Source organism: Vombatus ursinus, unplaced genomic scaffold (assembly GCF_900497805.2).
Source record: "Vombatus ursinus unplaced genomic scaffold, bare-nosed wombat genome assembly UNPS02014973.1, whole genome shotgun sequence".
In the NCBI taxonomy this organism is placed as follows: Eukaryota; Metazoa; Chordata; class Mammalia; order Diprotodontia; family Vombatidae; genus Vombatus; species Vombatus ursinus.
In genome coordinates this window covers 21,153,405-21,176,345 of record NW_020954751.1, presented here as the reverse complement: position 1 = coordinate 21,176,345, position 22,941 = coordinate 21,153,405, and the positions used below count along the sequence as shown (strand labels likewise).

At 37.5% G+C, this 22,941-nt stretch overlaps 1 protein-coding gene across 1 annotated transcript in view; it reads left to right on the top strand.

Moving 5' to 3' along the window:
- LOC114030674 (adenylate cyclase type 8) overlaps window positions 1–22,941 on the top strand; it is a 361,242-nt gene that overhangs the window by 199,982 nt on the left and 138,319 nt on the right. Inside the window, exons 6-7 of the mRNA XM_027845528.1 lie at window positions 2,348–2,506; window positions 14,534–14,804. Coding sequence (XP_027701329.1) covers window positions 2,348–2,506; window positions 14,534–14,804 — 430 coding nt within the window. The remainder of the gene's footprint in view (window positions 1–2,347; window positions 2,507–14,533; window positions 14,805–22,941) is intronic.

The window sequence follows — 22,941 nt, the reverse complement described above, 5'->3', positions numbered from 1 at the left end:
AGATGTGGAAGATAGAGTGAAGGAGAGACTGGTTACAGGAGGACAAATAAGAATGCTAATGCAATACTCAAGGCAGCTAGATGCTACAATGGATAGAGCTCCAGGTCTAGAGACAGAAAGATGTGAGTTCAAATCCGGTCTCAGACACTCATTAGTTGTGTGACCTGTGGCAAGTCACTTAAACTCTGTCTTAATCTACTGAAGAAGGAAATGGCAAACTACTCCAGTATATTTGCCAAGAAACCAAGATGAGGTCATGAAGAGTTGGATATGCCTGGACAATAACAAATAGGCAGCTAGGTGGCTCAGAGTGCTGGGCCTGAAGTCAGAAAGACCTGAGTTCAAATCTGACCTCAGATACTTACTAGCTATGTGACCCTAGGCAAGTCTCTTAACCCCATTTTCCTCAGTTTCCTCATCTGTAAAATGAGTTGAAGAAGGAAATGGCAAACTACTCCAGTTTCTCTGCCAAGAAAACTCTAACTGGGGTCACAAAGAGTCAGACGTGACTGAAACTACTCAACAGCAGCAACAATCCAATAGTCCAGACAAGAGGGCTTTGACTAAGGAAATAGTGATAGAAGTGGAAAGGAGGGAACAGGCCCGCTATAATTTCACTGATTGCTACTCATTTTACTTTCTGAGGCTAGATAAAAAAAATTCTAATGCTTCTTCCCTTTGAGAGCAACATGGTGTGATGCAAAGAGAGTTGTGCTGGAAAGTCAAGAAAGGCTTAGGTTTAAATCTTGTTTCTGATATTTGATAGCTATGGGGAAGTCACTTAACCTCTCTTGGCCTCTGTTTCCTCATCTATAAAATGGGGAAAATACCTATAGTGCTTCCCTCACAGGGCTATGGTTAGGATCAAATGAGATCATTTATGTAAAGCACTATCTAAAGTTTAAAGTATGTCTCAAGGCCAGTTGCTGTTATTTCTGTGTGAAAGCCTTCAAATACTCAGAGAAGACTATGATTTCATAACATTATGGGAAGAAAATTTGAAAAACAAACCTGAGTCTGGAGTCAGAGGACCTGAATTCAAATCCAGATTTTTATATACTCTAATGGTGACCTTTAAGAAGTCATTTAACCTTTACAGTCTCATTTTCCTCATCTGTATTATGAAAGAAATGAGCTAAGTGATAGCTAACAGTCCCAATAGTTCAAAATCCCTGATCTGACTCCTCTAAGGGGAAGCAGCTGGTGATCTTTTGTTTTTCAATCATGTCTGACTGATTGTGGCCTTATTTGGTATTTTCTCAGCAAAGATATTGGAGTGGTGTGCCATTTCCTCTCCAGCTCATTTTACAGATGAAGAACTGAGGCAAACAGAGTTAAGTGAGTTGCTTGGGATCATACAGTTAGTAAGTGTCTGAGGTCAAATTGGAATTTGGAGAGACGAGTCTTCCTGGCTCCAGCCTCAGGACTCTATCCACTGCACCACTTAGCTGGTCCAAAAGCTGGTGTCAGGGTGGTTAGAGTGTTGGGCTTAGAATTAAGGGGAACTGAATTCAAATCTGTCCTCAGGCACTAACTGACTGTGTGACCTTAAGCAAGTCACTTAACCTCTGTTTTCCTCAGTTTCCTCAACTGTAAAAATAGGAATAATAATAGCACCCACCTCACAGGATTGTTGTGAAGATCAATAAATGCAATATATGTAAAAAGCACTTAGCACAGTGCCTGTCACATAGTACATGCAATTTAAATGTTTATGCCTCTACCTCCTCTAAGCATTCCCTTTTATAGATTAGAAAGACTTAGTTGCTTCACACTATCATCATATGCCAAAGTTTTGAGTGCCCACACCTTTCTGTCCTGTCTCCTCTAAAATTTCTGGATGTGTGAATAAATGAATTAATGTAGGGTGCTTTGACTATGAATAGAGTTTTAGTTCATCATAGGTTTAGAGCTAAAAAATACCTTGGAGACCATCTGTTTAACCTTTCTCCATCCCACACCCCACCCCTTTTACAGCTGAGGAAACCAATGTCAAGGGATTTGCCCAAGATCACCTAAGTATCAAGTGGCCAGCCCAAGATTTAAGCCCAAGTCTCCTGACTTTCCATTCAGCACTTTTTCTACTGAATATCCAAGGTTTCCATTCAATAATTTTTATTCAACTGTCTGTGTCTGTCTTTTCCAAGCATATCAACTGTTCTGTGCTATTTATATTTCCATTCTCCCTTGTCCTGATAAGAACGCAGTGAAGATCAAGATCAAATTTCTCCTCATTCCTCATGTTCACATGTTCCCCAGCTCTCAAGCAGGGCTTTGGCAGCACACAGATGTGGAGGATGAGTTTCTTCCCTTCCTAATGTGTATATGTGTTGACTTTTCTGAACAGGTATGTTAGGTCAAGGACAAAGCATGACATTGACATGCGCATAGGCATCCATTCTGGATCAGTGCTCTGTGGAGTGTTGGGTCTCCGGAAGTGGCAGTTTGATGTTTGGTCCTGGGACGTGGACATCGCGAATAAGCTAGAATCGGGTGGAATCCCTGGGTAAGCTGTCCAATAAGCCTCATTAATGCTTTGATTTTTCTCCTCGCTTTGTAATTCAAATGAACAAAATGCATAGTCACAACTTTGAAAATTCTTATTTAGAGGCATACAATAGGCATTTAACATAATGCTTGTCAACCTGACAACTCAAATGACCTGTAAGTAGAACTAGTCTCCAGTAATGTCTGTTGAAACCAATTGGCCAGAAAACATAGAAACAGTGAATGTTAAAAATCACATTTTCACATAAGAGATCTCCATATTCCTTGGAATTTGGTGCTCAAATGTCAATTGTCCTTTCAGATAGTTAGCCCTGTGGATCTGGGTTTGTAGCTTAGGCTTCTGGGTATCAGATAGGAGCAAGGAGTTCTGGAATATGTTTTGCCTTTGACAAGATCAGTATGTCTCCATTTAATTCCTTCCCACAAACCTAGATTTCTACCTCTACTGAGTATTCTTGGCAACCTGTTATATCCGAATAGCATAAACCTCTCACCCTTTTCCTCACCTGATATGTACCATTCATTTTACTGTACCCCAGAATGGATTGGATCTAGAGTTGACTTTACACTTTGAGTGTCTCATTTGAAACGTACCACATAAATACAACATTTTATTTTTTGTGCTGAAAGGCACCATTGGGCCGGCAAATTATCTGAAAAATTGTTTCTAAATGTTACTTCACGGTGCACTGGAGTATGTGGGGCTGTTATATTTGTTTAAGCACTTACTATTGTTCCAGGTACTGTGCTAATTAGTGGAGAATTAAAAAAAAAAAGCAGTCCCTGCCCTCAAGGGCCTACAATCTAATGAAATTTGCAAATCATTCCTGGGATGATAGGGAAAAGTTTCAAAACAGTTTCCATCTTTGAGAGATACTCTGTCTTTTATTGGAGTCACAAGGTATGATATACTCACCTTTCTAGTACTTGAACTCCCACTCTAGAGAAGATACCATATATGTGGGTATTCTAGATCCAGCTCAAACTAGCTTGTAAGAGACAATTGTTAAACTTTTAGTGTGGACATCAGCAAATACTGTAAATCACAGTTTGATTTATTGTTCTATTGATTATCTAGATCAAGAACTGGTAAACTAAAGGCTGAGGGCTAAATCTAGCCTTTGCCCTGTTTCTATCCTATGAAAGAAGGATAATTAAAATAGGACCAAGGGGTTTTAGTTTTCTAACCCCTGATCTCAACATAAGAAAGTGATGGAGAACATAATGCAGATTATACTTTAAAGTGTGTTTTGTGGATTTTTTTTTTCAGAGAGTCAGTTGTTAAACATTTATCAGCGTGTTACTAGCACCAAGAGTCACACATCGGCCACCTGAGATAGGGAGATACAGACATACCACAATTGCTCACCAGCTGCCTTCCCACAAATAGTTCAAGGAACACACAAGAAACACCATTGTGAAAGGGCATCTCTAGGAAGCCTCTTAGAGTCATGCTGAAACCTTCTCCAATCCCCAAAGACTTATTTGAGTCTGATCACCTCTTTCCTACTATGTAAATTCTTCTCAGTGGCAGTGGGATTGTGCCCAGTCTTCATACTCATTAGTAATAGTAATTTTTTGTTTTCTCCTTTAGTGACCCAGCTACATTATACCTTGACACACCAAAGTGACATTATAGCTGCTTGCTAAGTTGTTCACCAGCTCTGTAAGGCTCTGGTTGGTTCCCCCTAGCTCCAGTACTAATAAAGAAAGGAATCTAATACTTAATTGAGTTTCTGGGTAATTAAAATTATCCAGATATCTGGATAATTAAAAGTTGACCAGATGTCCCCTTTTCCTTTCAATCATTTTGTTAAAATATATTTGTCAATGACATTAGTCTACTTGCTACCAGAGTAAAGGCTAGATGGCAGAGCTGTTGGGGATATTCCTAAGTAGAGTAGATAACCTCTGGAGCCATTGTCCAACTCACAAATTCTGATAGCCTAATCATAGAATCAGCAGTGTTAAACTTGGTATTTCTTGGATGATTACAATGATACAGTCTCTCTGATTATCATTCTCAACATCAGCTCTCAGGACCCTTTATTTTATTTAACCCCTTCCCATTTACCCTGATATTCCAAGAGAAGAGACCCATTCCCTGGCCCAGAGCCTTTGTACTTCTTCCAAAACTCAAATGTCCAGTTCTAATTGGAGTTCTTTTGAAATGAAGTCTCCAGAGTACCATACTTTGTTACCTCATCTAGAAGGGATATCAGGAGCAGTTCATTTAAAGTCATGGTTGGAGCATGGAGTATTCTGGTTAATAAAGCATTTGGTTTGACAGCTGCCTTGTCAATCAGAAGAATTAGGATTATAGAGGATTAGTACTGGTTTTGTGGAGGGTTTAAGAGAAATCGGTCTTGTCACTTTCTAGCCATACAGACAGGGCCCATAGATGACTGATTTTCAGAAAACTGAATTACAGTGAGATTCACCATACTGAGACCATAATGTGCACAAGTTAGCATTTCAAATAATAGAAGAAAGATTTATAAGTACAACTAAAAGCCAAATGCTTTGGGATTGCCCCACCTAGAGAATGCTAGTCAGTGCAGAGCAATGTTTCTATATTGACTAGTCTTGCTTTTCTTCTTAAACAATAAATTTCAAGATCATAAAATTGGACAAAGATGGCAATGTGTGAAAAATATCCTACCTTAGAGTTGTAAAATTTCCTCATATGGAAAAAGTGGAAAACTTTATACTTATGTAGGAAGAAAGGGGGAGGAAGAAGAGGGACTAAGAAAAAGGACTTGCATTTGGAAGCTCAGGAAGTCAATTTTTGTGGGTTGTCATAGGCATTTCATGGCTGTCGTTGACTCATTCATTGCTAGTGGACAGTATTTTAGAGAAGGCAAAAATTTTGAAGTCACAGGCCCAAATCCATTTCACTTTATGGAATTCTGGGGCACTGTACCTTTGGCTCAAGAATTTTTAAAAAAGGAACCCAACATTTAAAAAAATATATTAAAAAATTGTTTTCAATTCAAATGGAAAATAAGATATACAGGAAATGGGGTATAGAAATCTATCCTGCCCTACAGGAAAATTGAAGGGGAAGGGGATAAGAGAAGGAGGGGGAGAGATAGAAGGGAGGGCAGATTAGGGGAAGGGGTATTCAGAATGCATGCCATCTTGGGTTGGGTGGAGGGACGAGATGGGGAGAAAATTTGGAACTCAGATCTTGTGGAAGTGAATGTTGAAAACTAAAAATAAATTAATAAAAAAATAAAAGGTTTATGAAAATGAAGAAAAAAGAATTTTTAAAAGGGGGAAGAGCAAGTAGAGGTTTCATGGCTTCCTTCCATTGAAATGGGGAGGGAATAAAAGGGAGGACATTCAGATTGGCCAATAAACCAAATGCATTTGATATTGGACTTCATTTTACCTTTCCTTAGTGTTCATGTGCTTCTTTAGGATGACCGATATGTTAATTCTTTGCAGCCTTGGAAACTTAAATACCAATTCAATTCATCTACACAAATATCTGTTAAGGACCAATTATGTACCAAGGGCTGGGAAAACAAAGACAAAACAATACTTACCATCACATGGCATACAATCTAATAGGAGGGATGAGATGTATACCTATAAAATCCTATTAAGTATGACATCTTCTAGAGGCATAGCAGAGAACAAATGAGTGACCTGAAAGATTTCAAGAGGGGAGGGATCAGCAAAAGCTTTCTTCTTCTTGAACATGTCTTATACATCTTGTACATGGCTGTATTGTTCTAAGGAGTCACTTAATTATACATTTATGTCATTTACGTAGCTAATCAAAATAATTCAGGCTGTCAACTCTTCTCTGGATCTAGAATTCTATAAAGTGTCTTGATCACCTATTGTGTATTACTTTAATAACATCCCAGATAGGATAATAACATCCCAGATAGGAATTACAAATGAACCAAAGTGTTCTGAAAGAGTTAAAAATTTACCTTATAGTGTAGGTTCATGTATTCAGTTCTTGACTATTTAAATTCAGTTTGATTCATTAAATATTTATTGTGTCACCACTATGTGCAAGGCAGTATGCTAAGAACTGCAAAAGAGAGAGATGATATAAAAAAATGAATAAGACACAGTCACGACCCTCGTTAAACCCTCTAGAGGAGTAGGGAGATGGAGATAAGACAACAAGCATTCATATCATTAGAGAATAAGTTTTGGGTGTGCAGGGCCACTGGCCACAGTTTAATTAAAATTAACTAATTAATGTCTTGAGATCCCCTCCCTCTTCACCTCTACCATTTGTAATTCCTAGAACTCTTCTAGGTCAAGTGCAAATAACGCTTATTATAGGACATCTTTCTTATCCCACCCTCCCCCATCCCAGATGTTTCAGCTCTCCAAATGGTTTAGTACATGCTTTATATTCTCATAACTATCCTCATAAATATCATTTAGCTTTCATTCCTTCATATCTCCCATGCTAGAATACAGTAGGTGCTTAATAAATGCTCCTTGAACCGAATTACACTGAATTAAAATCCTATTGAATAAGACATTCCAATTCAATACAGCTCAACAAAAATGTATGAGGTCCTTACTGCATACAAAGCCCTATACTTAAGATAGTAAGCACAAACATGCATGTTTATAGTAGTTTTGGGGAATTTTTTTAGTGGGAAGAAAAGTTGGAGAAAGAGCAAAACATGTTCATCAATTGAAAAAAATACATAATTAACTGTTTCTGGTCTTGATAGCTAGCATTTATATAGCACTTTAAGTTTTGCCAAGAGCTTAACAAATATTTTCTCATTTTATCCTCACAACAGCCCTGGGAGGTAGGTGCTTTTATTATTCTTATTTTACAGATGAGAAAATTGAGGCAGAGAAGTTAAGTCCCTTCTCCAGGGTTGCACACCTAGTAAGTGTCTGAGGCCAGATTTGGACTTCGGGGCTCCTGTATCTAAATCCAATGCTCTCTGCACTGTGTCACCTAGCTGCCAGTCAAATGACATAGTCAAATGGTGACATTACCAAAGATACATAAATAAGTATTATAGAAAGTCGAATCTGAGAAGTTCCAAACCAGGCTGCTCATTCTTACCTAAACATGCCCTGCCTTTCTTTCCTTCCCTACTTTGATCTGACTCCATCAAGAATCCTGACCTTGCCATTTTCTCCTGCCTGGTGACATCCTACCTCATCTTTTAAGAAGGCCATCAATGAGGACATTTGAGTGAAGGGGCAAGAAGCCATATTTGGGCTTGGCATATGAGAATATTCTGACAACTATGATTATCTAGTATTAGAAAAGGCTGCCTCTGAAGGAAGTGGAGTCCCTGTCACTGAAGGTGGTCACAAGGAGCTGGGAATTAGCAGATAATTAATGGGTTGAGAGAGCATTTGCTAGCCGGGGGAGGATGAATAGATTGATGTCATGGTCCTGTCATTATGTTCCATTTCAAAAAACAAGATAGCAAAACTAGATAGCTGTCCCAACGCTAAAACACAAAAGTAGCATATCAGAAAACCAGGCAGTCAAATATGATTTGAACCTGGGCACAACAAGATTAAAACAACCATCAGGGACTGGGAGGTCCACATACAGCAGAAAAATATCATGGAGGGTGAAGCACAGAGTATAGTCATGTCTTTAAATTTTGGAGTCAGAGGCCTTGAGTTCAATTTCCCATCTCTCCACTTACTATCCATGTTAATTTGGGCAAATCACTTAACATCTGTGGGCCTTATTTTCCTCATCTGTAAAATGAGTTGGCTACACTAGATGACTTCCAAGTCCCTTCCAGCTCTAAATGTATCTTGTTTTCTGCCTGTAGAATGAATGCCACAGGCACCATCTTCATCTGCCAACTCAGTTATGGCCTTAAATGGATGCTCCCCCAATTGAGGATAGCTGTATTTTCTACCTTCGAATTCTCTATTGTTGTCAGCTGGGCTCAAGCTACAGTGGCTTTTTCCCGTCCGAGTTCCTTTGACCCTCAGTAATCACCAAGATTTCCATGTTCTCTATGAGACGCTAGGGCTATCTCTTAATAGCACTGATTGGGAGGGAACAGCTCATGATGTAGAAAAAAATCACTCTCTCTCTTTTTGATTCCTTAAAACATTGGTTATATCTACAAACATTAGTAATCTTAGCTCTAAAGGCTTAGTGACTTAAAGACCAATATGGAAGTTATGTGGAGCTTCATGTAATAACACAACCAATTCCATAAAAGATGAGTGAAAAAAAGTTACAAGAGACTTCTTGCTACTTATGTACTTAAAAGTTACATCTCATCAGTATGACTCGTTTCAATTAAACTGCCTAGTTTCTACTACTCTATCACATACATGTATTCCATTTACTTTTCAAGGGTAGGATTTGGTCCCTTCTATGTGATCCTTCTTCGTGATCCTTTCTCCTTCCTTAGTTTTCCTGACACCGATCTCTTCTGGTTCTTCTACCTCTTTGACCACCTTCTTCCCAAGCAGAGTTATATCAACAATGTTCAAACCCAGGACAAGTTTCATGAAGTGTGCTTTGAATGGAGATTCCAAGATATTTTGAGGATGCTGCTAGGGTCATTATGGGAAGCAGTGAGATCAAGGAATCAGGGCAGTCAAGGAAACGGAAGATATTACCTGGTACCTTCCTGTCTAAACTAACTAGGTGCTAATGAGATGCTAAGCTAAGTTGTTTCTGTGTTACTGAAAGACTGAACAAGTTGTCAGTGCCCCCTCTAAATTTCTGTGCCCCAGGAAAAAGCTCTAGGTATGTCACTACTGGTTCTTCTTCCTCTTCCCCTAGAGTGTGAGTTCTCAACCTTTTTTTGTGTCATGGATCCTTTTAGCAGTCCAGTGAAACCTTTGGACCTGGACCCTTCCTTGCTCAGAATTTTTTTAAGGAGTAGAAATAAAATATATAGTATTACAAAGGAAATCAAAATAATAATCAGACCTTATTTCAAGAAAAAAAAATAATTCATAGCCCCCAGATTAAGAACTCCTGTCCAAATACACGTGGATGTTGCTAGGCTTTGTCCTTGGTCCTCTCTTCTCTCTCTACACAATTCTTTCCCTTAATCTCATCCGTTTATCTCCTCTATGTAGAGAGAACTGCCATATCTACCTCTTGAGCTCTGATGAAAAGGATCCCCAAACCTGAAGTTCCAAAGAATTAATTGTGGAAAATATCACGGCATAATGTATTGAGTCTTAATTAGGATTGAGTTAAAAAAATACATGGGTTTAAATCACACCTTTGGTATTTACTGTGTGTGACCATAGGAAGTCATTTACTCTCTCTAAGCCTTAGTATCTACATCTATAAAACGAAGATAATAATACCTGCAGGATCCACCTCACGAGCTTGTTGTGAGGATTAAATTGGATAACGCATATAAGGTACTGTGAAAAGAGCTATAAAATGGCATTATTATTGTCATGTGTCTTCTGTCAGCATCACAGAATCTCAGAGTTGGAAGGGACCTCCAACATCAATCTTCCTAACATCTTTCAGATATACTCCCTTCTCTCCTCTGATCCTGCCATCACCTTGGTGCAGGCCCTCATCTCCCCATGCCTGGATTATTGCAATGACCTGATCACTTTACCTCAGGTCTCTCCCCACTCTAGGGCATCCTTCATTCATCAATTTTTCTCAAGAGCAGCCCCTTTTCAGTAAACTCCAGTGGCCTCCTATTACCTTTAGGATCAAATACAAAATTCTCTGTTTGATTTGTAAAGCCCTGTCTAACCTGTCCAGTTCCTACCTTTCTGGTGTCCCACATTTTACTCCCCTTCATATGCTCTCACACCCAGTTTTCCAGAGCAGCTAGGTGGTGCAGTGGATAGAGCACCGGCCCTGAAGTCAGGAGGACCTGAGTTCAAATCTGGACTCAGACACGTAACACTTAACTAACTGTGTGACCCTGGGCAAGTCACTTAACCCCAATTGCCTTAAAAAAAAATCTAGTTTTCCACTGGCTATTCCCCATATCTGGAATGTTTTCCCTTTTCATCTCCACCTCCCTGCATCCATGGCTTCCTTCAAATTCCACCTAAAGTCTCACTTTGTGCTGGAGGTCTTTCCTAATCCCCCTTAATACCTTCCTTCTGAAACTACACCTAATCTAGCCTGTCTATACCTCTAGTTGTACATAGTTGTTGTGCCCTTCATTAGACTGTGAGTTAGGACTGTCTTTTGGGGGGCAAGAGGAGGTGCCTTTCTTTTATCAACAATGCTTAGTATAGTGCCTGCAACAGAGCAGGCACTTAATAAGTGCTAAATGACTGACCAGCTTGAGAAGCCATCTAAAATAGCCATTACCTGAACAAGAATCCTCTCTAATATACACTGTGCAAGAGGTCATTGAACTTGTACTTGACAATTTCTTGTGACAAGATACCTACTACTTCATGAAACAGCCCATTAAAGTTTGGAGAGCTCTGCTTGTTAGGTAGCTTTCCATTATACTGAACAAAAATCTCCTTTTCCACTTCATAGAAGTGGCAGGGTCCTCAAAGACTACAAGACCCATCCCATACCTGAATAATAACAGACATTTACATAGCAATTTAAAGTTTGCAATACCCTTTACCTATATCATTTAAGCTTCTCAACAACCCTATGAGGTACTTCATAGAGATATTGTGATCCCTATTTTATAGATGAGGAAACTGAGGCTTAGTGAGGTTAAGTCATTTGCTCACAGTCACATAACTAATGAATCAGGGGTATGATCTGAACCTAGGACTAATTTTAGGTCCAGCTCTTTGTCCTCTGTATCTTGTTGCTTCCTCCTCTAAAAGATACCAGACGAATGGTCACTCAGCATTTACTTGAAGACCTTCAGTGTGAGGGAACCCCCAAATTTCTGTGGCAGTCTATTCCATTCCATAGCACTGTGCCTGGCACATAGTAAGCACTTAAAATCCTTTATATCTATTGATCTATCTATCTATCTACCTATCTACCTAACTATCTAACGCCTAAAATAAAATCCCTGATTCCCCACCTTTCAAAATCTTTTTCCTTCCAAGCTTATCTGAGCCACCATCATATCCATGATAGCTTCCCTATTCACCCCAAATGGAAGTTTCCTCTCCTTCATCAGATCTCTCATAGCACTCTCTTCGGCATAATAATCATATGTAAGTATTATAATTATTTGTGTGCACATTTGGTCTTCCTACTAGGTTGTAATCTCCTTATTGTTTTATCTTTATATCCCCAATACCAAACAGTATCCTGAACATGTATCTTTTGCATAGCAAGTGTTTGATAAAAATTTGTTAAATTTGAATTGAAAAATCTCAAGCATACATCCTTGTGTTCATCCAGCAGTGTTCTTTTTCATAAATTCATTGCATCTTAAATTTAAGAGGACTCTCAGAGGCTGTACTGTCCAACCCACACCTAAATAGATTTTTTTTTCTGTAATGTGGCTAAAAATAGTCATCCAGCCTCTACTTGAATATTGCCAGTTATGAGGAACTTTATTACCTGACACTGCATAGAAGTCTAATGTCTCTAAACATGAAGACAGAGAGGGGGGTGCAGGGGAGAGAGACAGAGACAGAGAGACAGAGACAGAGAAACAAAGAGAGAGGTGTCTGTATGTATCTATGTCTATGTTTGTACACGTGCACACACACACACACACACACACACACACACACACATATGCACACATGCCCAGATCATTTCCCACTCCATTCAGAAGAATGTTGCCTAAAAACAGCCAAGATTCTTTGCTAGAAAATTTAACCTTGGAATTCTGATCCTGGAAATTTCAGATACCATAGTCTTAAAGCCTATGCTTTTATAGCACCATTAGTTAAATTGACAGTCTAAAACCAGGTCTCTATCAAAATATTTAAATGGATATTGATTATAACGCAGAAGAAGAGTCTGTAAGATAAAGAAGCTATCTTTTGCCATGGGAAATGTAATATTGATTTAGAAGATACAAATATTTCCTCATGGAACTGACAGGAGACTAATAAAGTAGAGAGTCAAGAGAAAATGCCAATCTTAATGCCAAACATTGGCTGGCATTCCATTTTTATTTTCTTCATTAATTTAGAAAAATGTCATACTTTCTGTAAACATTTGTGGTTCATTTTTTCAGGCTGCTTTCCCTATGAGAAGAATCAAACCCCTCAGCACTCAATGAGACTTCTATTTTGGGCACAGACCTCAGAATGTAAAATGGGACATTATCTTCATGAAATGCCATAAGACTTTGTTATCTAATAGAACAGCAATTAAATTAATAAACTTTTATTAAGCACCTACTATTTGTTGAGCTAACAAAGACAAAAATGAAACAGGCCCTACTCCAAAGGAACTTATTAGGGGAAACAATATGTATACATATATAGGAGTGTATTGGTAAATATTTAACAACCAGCTCTGCCGGGAAAAAATGTACACACAGCATACTTTTAAGTTTACTTTTCATTATTGATGTTTTCTCCATCACTTTCTTAATTCTAGAAAATTGACAAAGCAATAAGTCAAGTCCTAAGTTGTAGTATTTGTGATTTCTAAGGTATAAATGCTCACACTAAAAATTTCCCCATTGCCAGTATGAGCAAGTGGTGCTGGACTAGCAATTGGAAGAAGAAGGAATGTGCAAACTTGAAACATACTAACAAAATCTACCATTATAATAAATCGCACTTTTTCTATACTTTTCTCAAGGAACCCCTAACTCCATTCAATTTCTAAAGATTTTTATTCGAATTATGTCCTTGAAATTCATTACTACATATGGATGGTTGATGGTAGAGTGGGGCATACTCCAAATTATTTAATATACATTCTTCTTGGGTCCTTTATTTAAGGGCACATTTTACTTCATAGTGATGCTCTCACATTTCTTACAGGGGTTTCATTTAATTGGCTAGCATGCAGGGTACCAGACTAATTGCAGCAAAGATCAAAAGGGGGAAGAAGCTTGGAGAGAAAGGGGAGGTAGTAATAATGGTAGGATGTTTGGATTTGGCTAACGCAGAGAGATCTTGTTGAAAATGTTCTTTCAAGGGGCAGCTAGATGGCGCAGTGGATAAAGCCCTGGCCTTGGAGTCAGGAGGACCCGAGTTCAAATTAAGCCTCAGACACTTGACACTTACTAGCTGTGTGACCCTGGGCAAGTCACTTAACCCTAATTGCCTCACCAAAAGAAAAAAAGAAAAGAAAATTTTCTTTCAGGAAATAATGAATGAAATCAACAAACTTATTGGATACCTGCTATAAGCAAGAGACTTTATTAGACATTCTGGTAACACAGAGGTATATAGTGTAAGGTACCTTCTCTTGTTGTTATCTAAATGAGAAAACAAGACATAAGAGTGCAAAAGTTTAAATCATAGTAAAAAAAACATCAAATATTCAAAAATATTCATCTAACCACAAAAAAGTGGTTAGATGATAAGTGGCACAGTTACTTGCCCAATTAATTTTACAGATAAAAATTTCATGCAAAGTTATAAAAAAGAATCCTGGAATACACATATACAACATATTCTAAATTCCACTGAAAAATCATTTAAACTATGTGTCAATTTTTAGAGGCCTTCATGCTGCCTAAGGTAGAGTCAATTATATATTACTTATTAGTTTGGGCCTGAAATTAAATGGATTAAGGCAGTACATTGAATAGAGTTGTGAACTTGGAATCAGGAAGACCCGAATTCAAAGTTGGCTTCAGATACTGTTTGGGTGACCCTGAGGAAGTCATTTAACCTCTGACTGCTTCAGTTTCCTTATTGGCAAAATGAGGATAATAACAGAACCTACCTCTCAGGATTGTTGTGAGCACAAAATGAGAACATATTTATAAACTGTGTAGTAAATCTTAAAGTACTATGTAAATATTGACTATTATTATCTCAGGATAACTAGTGTTACACTTAAGTGAGTACCTATATAGTACCCCATGTCCAATAGAAATGTTGTATTTGAGTGGAAAAATAACAATGTGAAATGTGGGCAAAACTATGGAGACAAGACAGCACTTATCCAGGATGTCCACTGACTACTGTTTTGTACATGCAGGAGGATTCACATCTCCAAAGCCACACTGGACTGCCTCAATGGTGATTATAACGTTGAAGAAGGGCACGGTAAAGAACGAAATGAGTTCTTGAGAAAACATAACATAGAGACCTATTTAATAAAGCAGCCTGAGGAAAATCTCTTGACTTTGCCCGAAGACATTGTAAAGGAGTCAGTCAGCTCCTCAGATAGGAGAAACAGTGGGGCCACATTTACAGAAGGATCCTGGAGCCCCGAACTCCCGTTTGATAACATTGTGGGGAAACAGAATGTAAGTCAAACTTTCCTTAATGTCATTATCTATAAAAGCATGCTTGAATGCATCTCAGTAATGGAAGACTCAGAGAAAACAAACTCATCTTTATCCTTTTCTCCAACATGCATTATTATTTTGAATGATTAAACACATCTCCTTAGGAAAGAATTAACCTATGTATCAGTTCTGGGAAATACCAGAGGGTTTTATGATTTGGTGTTACAGAAGTTTGGTTTTTTCTCTCCTTTTTCATTTCTTTTTTGGGCCCAACTAAAATTTTAATACTATGTGATGTGATGCCATATTTTATATGCACAATATATATACACATACATACATGTGTGTGTTATATATATATGTGTGTATAGATCCTTAAATATGTTAAAAAGTAGAATCTATGTTATTAAATTTACAAAGTCCCAGGCTGAGAGAGTAGACTTTTAGGGGGCTAACGAAGTGAAATTCCTGAGGTTTTTTTTTTCTCCCCCAAGGTCAGAAAGTCATCATTTTGCTGTGTATGGAGAAATAACTGAGAATGATGCATGAGGTTTCAGGAACAATATATATTTTCTTGCTTAGCCTCATTATTCTTCTCCCCTCCCATGCTTTCAAAAGAGAAAAATGAAAGTCAGAGCTATGACAATGGTTGCCCGACAAGCAATTTCTGAAATCCTGGCTAGCCAAGTGGAATTTGGGAATGATAATTGGTAAATGAAGAGAAGAAATGAAATCAGGATGCTTTAAAAAGACAATATTGTGAGTTAAAATGAGAAAAAGAAAAAAAATCCTAGATTTGAACAATTTTCCTTGTCATAGAGTTGTGAAATCTGCCTGCCTAGAGAAAATAAACATGGAAAAGGTTAAAATCTTTACTGTTACCTCCCTTTCTTCTGAATCTAAAAGACTGATCGGTCACAGTGAGATAAGGCCAGGTTAAGGCATTTACATTTGTGTGGGAAATATCGGTGCTGAAATAAAGCATATTTCAGGCTTAACTTGCAGAAGCTGTTGGTTGAACTTGGCCAAAATGCAGTGCTTATGCCTCTATCGCTTTCTTGCGGTATTTTCAGTCTTCTCCAGAATGTTTAAGTCCTCATATGTCCTCCCTTGTTTTCTTTAAAAGGTATTTTCTCTCCCTCTTTGGAGCAGTATATGGCACATTCTGCCTTGGTGCTAGAAGCTGATTTTATGAGACGATAAATGGGATTATGTTGTGCATGCCTTGCTGACTGAGAAATCTCTCCCAATGTTTTTTGCAAACTGTTACCTCAAGTATGAATGCTAATTACTTGGTGAAGACAAAGTCCATATTTTTGCCCTAAGTTGTTGTTCCTAAAACTATTTTTCCTTAATTTTTAACATTTGAGAGACTTTTGTTTATGCACACTTACACACACTCACACTTTTCTTCTTTCTTTCCTTAGCCTTGCCTTTCCATAGCTATTTCTAGCATTAATAACTCAATTTATTTTGAAATCTTCACACCTTAAAAAGGTATTACAGAAGTAACTGTTCATTGAACTATAATAAAATCTTGGAAGTTCTGGGGGCATTCCAAGTTTGTCATAAGATTAGGTTAACAGTTATGAATTCAGGTATTACATTCATTCCTTATGACCTAGATGTGAGTTTAATAAGTTTGAAATATACCAAAAAGTAAATAAAACATAGCAAGGCTGAGTCTATACAGTGCCAAAATCTATTCAATTCACTCAAAAATTCAGTCAGTTCAAAAGTTGGAATCACGTATATGAAATATCCAGATGGTGCTTCACTGATATTGGCTGTTTTTTTTTTTTCATTTGGATTGACCAATTGTTTTAGACTTCTGTTGACACAGCTTGCTATGTAGAATCATTGAAGTAAGAAAATATAGATGGATGGGTGGATAGAAAGCAAGTGAGAAAGAGAGAGAGAGAGAGAGAGAGAGAGAGAGAGAGAGAGAGCACATTTGTTAAGCAAAGGATGCCAACTACATACCATGGAAGAGACATTAATAAGCTAAGGAGTGTCGAGAGGATGCTGCCAGCTTAGTGAAGATCTGCTAGACCCTACCATCCACAGATTGGTTGAAGGAGTTGGATACCTGAAAATGAGGAGACTTAGGAGGGACATGATAAGTGTTTGAAGGCCTATCATTTAAAAGAAGGTTTAGACTTTCTGTATCTGAGCTCTGATCTCAGAAGGAAGTAAGCTCAATGGGTGAAAGTTACATTTAGACTTGATGTTAGAGAAACTTCCTAACGTTTAGAGCAATTCAAAAGTAGATTGGGCCTCATCTGGTTGGGAAAGAGGTAAGGGAAGGAGAAAGTAATGAACAAAGGGGAAGGAATAGAGAGAGGAAGGTAGGCAAAGGAGAGAGAGAGAGAGAGAGGGAGAGAGAGAGAGAGAGAGAGAACTTGGGGATGTATGTAAGTATGTGTTTTATTAAAAGAGCAAAAACAAAACAGAGATCTTAGTAAATATTCCAAAGATGGGTATAAATCCTTGGAATAAAGTTGCGAGTACCAAATTCTTGATAGCCATCGTCAAGTAGCTGAAGAGCTGTTATCTGGAAGAGCATTTAAGCCATCCCCACATCCCAAATCCTGCTTGCTGCTCTCTGCTACTTAAAAGAGGAGGAGTGGGGGAGGGAGATAGCACAGCTGTCTCTAGCTTCTTACCAATTTTTATGATGCTACTAGCTCTTTAGTCCCCACAACTTCTCAAACAACTCAAGAAAAAGGTTTGAGCATTCTCCACTCTGTTGGTATCATCTCCCCCATGCAAATTGAGGGCAAAAGCTCTAGTTCTTTCCTGCCCTCTAGGTATCAATACAAGCCCAATCTCAGGCTTTTTCTCCCCTCTTATTTCTCTTTAGTGTTTATTATATTTCTCATCCCACTTATCCATAGAGATACTTATAAACAATATTTTAACTGAAAATAGATAAACACTCATTAACAACTTTGGAAACTTTAAAGTATTATTCAAATGCTTTGGTATATTATTATCATCACTATATATGTCTTTCAGGACATCCCAAGTATTCTTCCTAGTCAGTTAAATAAAAATTGTAGAGGAAAAGGAAAGACTCCCAACAGAGTACTGCATAAGACTCATTTCTGTCACACATTGTTGTAATCATGCAGCAATCTTTATCTTACTCATGACCACCATCATCATCATCATCATCATCATCACTGTGATATTGCATTTCTATGTACAATTCACATGTAGGAGAAATACAAAGGTCAGATGTTTCCCTAATGTTCCTCTGTTCCCTTTAAATATATATATTGACAAACAAGAAGGCAACCAGATACTCACAGTTATATTAGATTGTCATCCTTCCTGCTTGTGCTATAAACTCTACATATTTAATGTATATATTTTTCTTTTTTAAAAAAAATGTAGGGGTAAAGCTTTATTATAAGATGCAGTCTCTACTGAGATGAAATGAACGCAGATACATTTAATACAAAACCAGGCTATTGTACTTTGCCCAAGAAAAGATTTATAGTCCAAGTGAAGAAAATCTCTCTTACATAAAGTGTCCAAAACTGGAATGGGTTGCTAGAATGGTGAGGGGAACTCACCATAATATAGAGACCATAATATACAAAGATTGTGTAGACTGAAGAAATGATGACAGACAGGACAACAAGATGGGAAGAGTAGGTAGGAAGTTGATAACCCTCTTCAAATATTCGGAAAGCTGATACCAGGAAAAGCATTTGAACTTATACTGCTTGCCCTTAAGGTCAAAAGTAGAAAATACACAAAAAGTGTACAGACAGAGTTAGGCTTGATGAAAGAAAATAACTAATATATATTTATTATAAATAACTAATATATAATTATAAAATAACAAATTTCCTAATAACTCAAGCTTCCCCAAAGTGGAATAGGCCATGGCATGCCTTGGTATTAATTTCCCCAATTCTCTCAACATTAGGGCAACTAGGTGGCATGGTGGATAAATCAATGGACCTAGAATCAGGAAGACCTGAATTCAAATCTGTCCTCAAATACCTACTAGCTGACAAGTGACAAGTGACAAGTCACTTAACCTCTGTTTTCTTCTGTTTTTTATGTGTTAGATAGAGATAATAATAGCATCTATCTCTCAAGGTTATTGTGAGAATCAAATGAGGTAATAAAGCTCCTGACACATAGTAAGCACTTTATATAAATACTTACTCCTTTCTCCTTTCCCCCTCTTCAAGAAGAGGCTGGGTGATCACATCTCAGAAAACTCATAGAAAGGATTCCCACACATTCATAGGTTGGACTAACTGGCTCAACTCTGAAATCCTGTGATTATATATTTGGGAAATCAGTCCGTACAGGGTGAAATGCAATTGGGAAATTAAAGAATTTAATGAATATTAGACAATGAATTGTTGTGAAATCAGCCCTTTTTCCCAAGAAACACCTCTAGTGTATGATGGCAATTTGCTAAGTGATGGTGTTCAGTTCAAATAGAAATTGGATCATGACTGGCCATATATTGACTTTGAATACTACATATTAATCTTACCTATGTTTTATTATATTTTTATTTATTTTGTTAAATAGTTCTCAATTATATTTTAATCTGATTCTGCCAGGGGAGTCTAACTAGTTTGGACTAGAGTATGACCTGGAGCATTAAAGGTATCTCACCATATCTATCATAAGCCTTTAGAAAACAGTTAAGGTTTATTCCTCCTTAGGATGAAAAGCTGAAGCCTGCACCCAGGCCTAGGATTTCATTCCTAGAGATGACCTATTGCTTCGATCACAACACTTTGTGTGAGCAGAAAAACAGATGAATTGAACTACCTTGCCTACTTTCAGTCTCTGCTAATGCCTGGCCTATCTTGCGATTTGGCCCAGAATGTTTCCCTCTCCATCATGCTTACCATGCAGACAAGTGCTATGGAGTGTTAACAGCCCACCTGTGACTGAGTAATATCTTAAGACTGGAAAAATTGCTTCACATGCATGTGGCCTAAAAGGTCTGGTTGATGTGCTAAACACTAAAACAGGGCAGAAGATGAAGTGGAGAAGATTAATGGGTAGAGAAAAAAAAAGTTATGGAGAGGAGAAAAAAAAAAGAGTCTGAAGAAGGGTGCAGTCCTAAAGAGAATTTTAATTCTCTATTCAGGGAATCAGGCCATTCTTGTCCTTCTCCAGCAGAGAGTGTATTTAACAAACTATCTTCACTATTTCCATGAGGAAAAAAAGATCTGGCAATATCCCTGCCCGATAACCTTATCATTAATATTCAGGAGTCATTTGGTAATTTAATGTTCCCCAAACCAATTTGAGCACAGAACAACGAAGGTTTACGTGAGCACTTTGCAAACGTTAAAGCACTGTAGGAGCATATCATTATTATTATTATTATTATTATTATTATTATGACTAATTGCCTGTAGAATATTAAATATTAAAGAATAATAACAGAATAACAACTTAACCCAGGGCTATTTATAGCTAAACACTGTCAAAAAGATGAGAATTTGATTTTTTAAAATATTTTTTAAAATTTTAACATCATTTAAAATTTTATTTTTTAAATATTATTTAATAGTAAGTAATATGAATTGATTATTAACACTTAACAGTAAAGATGACTATAATGGAAAAGCCCATAGAAGCTTGTTGGAAGGGTATGAAAGTATGGAATGTTACCAGAAGGAAGACTAGTCAGAAAAGGGAATAATGATTTATACAGCACCTACTCTAGGCCAGGCATTGTGCTGAGTTCATTTTTTTTAAACAAATATTATTGCATTTCATCCTCACAACAATCCTCCAAGGTAGGTGCTATTATTATTATCACTATCTTACACTTGAGGAAACTGAGGCAAATAGAGGTTAACTGACTTGCCCAGGGTCACACAGCTAACAAGTATCTGAGATGGAATTTGAATTCATGTCTTCCTGACTCCAAGCCCCACACTGTACCTACTACACCTCCAGCTGTCTCTTTCTCTAGTTGAGAAAATTTTGGAACAAAATAAAGAAAATTAAGCTTATTTTAATGCTCCCTAAACATCATATATAAGAAGCATTTTGATGTATGCATTATTTCATTTTTAATACTTTGGAGGGAAAAGTATAACTAGCATCAAAATTCTCTCCCAGAATTCCTATTCATGTCACATTGCCACAGTTCCTTAGAGCATGTTTGTGAAATGCTGGTATACCCATTAATACTCTGGACTTTTGAATACTTATCATCTAAGTTCAAATCTCAGAGGGGTTGCACTTTTGAGATGTAGTATGTCAGAGCAGAAAGAGCTCTGGGCTGGAAATCAGAAAACTTAGGTTTGAAACCAAGCTGTGCCGCTAACTAACTCCCTGTGACTTTCAGCAAGTTACTTCTCCTCTCTAGGCCTCATTCTTTCTCTATAAAAAACAGAAATTGGCTTATAAGTTCTCTAAGCACACACCTCCTTCCATCAGTTCTATGATTCCACCTGAATGGTAGGGAAAGCCCAAAGGTGGTACACCCTGATAATGTATGGACATATTAAGCTCCAGTCACATTCCACCCCTCTGAATGTTGCTCCTTGATGGTAATGCAGGAACCAATGTCACACACCATTTGTACTAGTTAATGACCTATATCATGTACATAATTTTTTTTCTAAGTGATTCAAAAGAATCAGCATATATCCCTATGTACAGAAATTACTTCTGGAGATACCTTTTAAGCATCAGGGGAAAACAACTCTTGGTGTTTAAAGTCACTTAAGTGACTGCATCCTTCATCTTAGATAAACTAACTCACATATCCCCACCTATCTCAAAACAAAACAAAAAAAAAGTTAGGGGTGTGTGTCTTAATTTATTTAGACCTTTAAGGTTTTTAAAGTTTCCAAAATAAACCCCATCTGCAAAAGAAATCCTATTTATTGTATAAGTAGCATTTATATAGTGCTTTAAAGTTTGAAAAGCACTTCATAAATATGAACTCGTTTTATCCTCACAACCACCCTGGGAGGGAGATGCTATTATTATCTCCATTTTACAGGTACGGAAACTGAGGTAGACAGAGATTAAGCCACTTGCCCAAGATGACCCAGCTAGTTAGTATCTGAAGACTGAGTTTGAACATGGGTCTTCCCGAGTCCAGTCCCAGCCTTCTATCTGATGCACCACCCAGCTGCTTAAAGTTCAAGGTGCCTAGTTATTAGTCAGTGTTTCCAAGTTTCTTGTAAAGAATAATTGCTAATAATAGACTTTCCCCTCAGAGTTCTGCATAACACAAATCTTCTTATCTTATTAATACCTAGAATAAACATCATTGCGCTTATCTGATGAGGAAATGCTATCCCAGGCAAACTCCTCTAACATTTGAGTCTGTTTGTTTTTATAAAATAAAGGGAATCAATTTTTGAAGAGCTGTTTCTAAATTCAAAAAACTCCTATCACTGTAGGAGAGGCCACAGGCTTGATGTTGATTAGACAGGACAGCTTGTAGACTCTTGGTCCGGAACCTAGAATGCTTTGTTCAGAAATTTTCCTGAAGTAAATCTTAAATCTTCCTGTAACATATCTCCTTCTGACATTGAAAACCCTAGGGCTAATGTTAGCTCTGACTCAAAAGATAACTTACCACTTAACAGATTTCAGCCAGGAAACAGTCATTAAAGGTACTCTGCTTTTTTCACTTTGTTCCAAAAGTCAAGTGGGTTTGAAACCTTTCCAGGAGTTCTGAGTGGTTTATACCAGATTATACCAGATAATTGGATCTGTTAACAGTGAATAATATTCTTCAGCTTTTCCGAGTCTCCAATGTAAAGGAAAGAGTGGAGGGGACAGAGATAAATGTATTTTTTCCATAGACTATTTTGAACTATAAATGTACATCAAAACCCACAGGAGTTCTTGAAAACTCAAGTAATTGTCAACAATTACAAACAACCTATTTGAACTCCTCCCCCACTCCACCCTAAGAAATTGTTTGAGAGTTCTAGCCAGAAAAGAAACTGGAAATGTGTTAATTAATCAGTTAATATGGTCAAAGATGTAAAAAACCTTGAGTCAGGTGAGGTAGTTGATTAAAAAATGGGGGGAGAGAAAAAATTCAGCATGTCATCCTAAGGGCGAAAGAATCCTAAGCATTTCACCCTAAAATGGTGGAAGAAGGGGAAAATGAATGAAATTTTAAGAA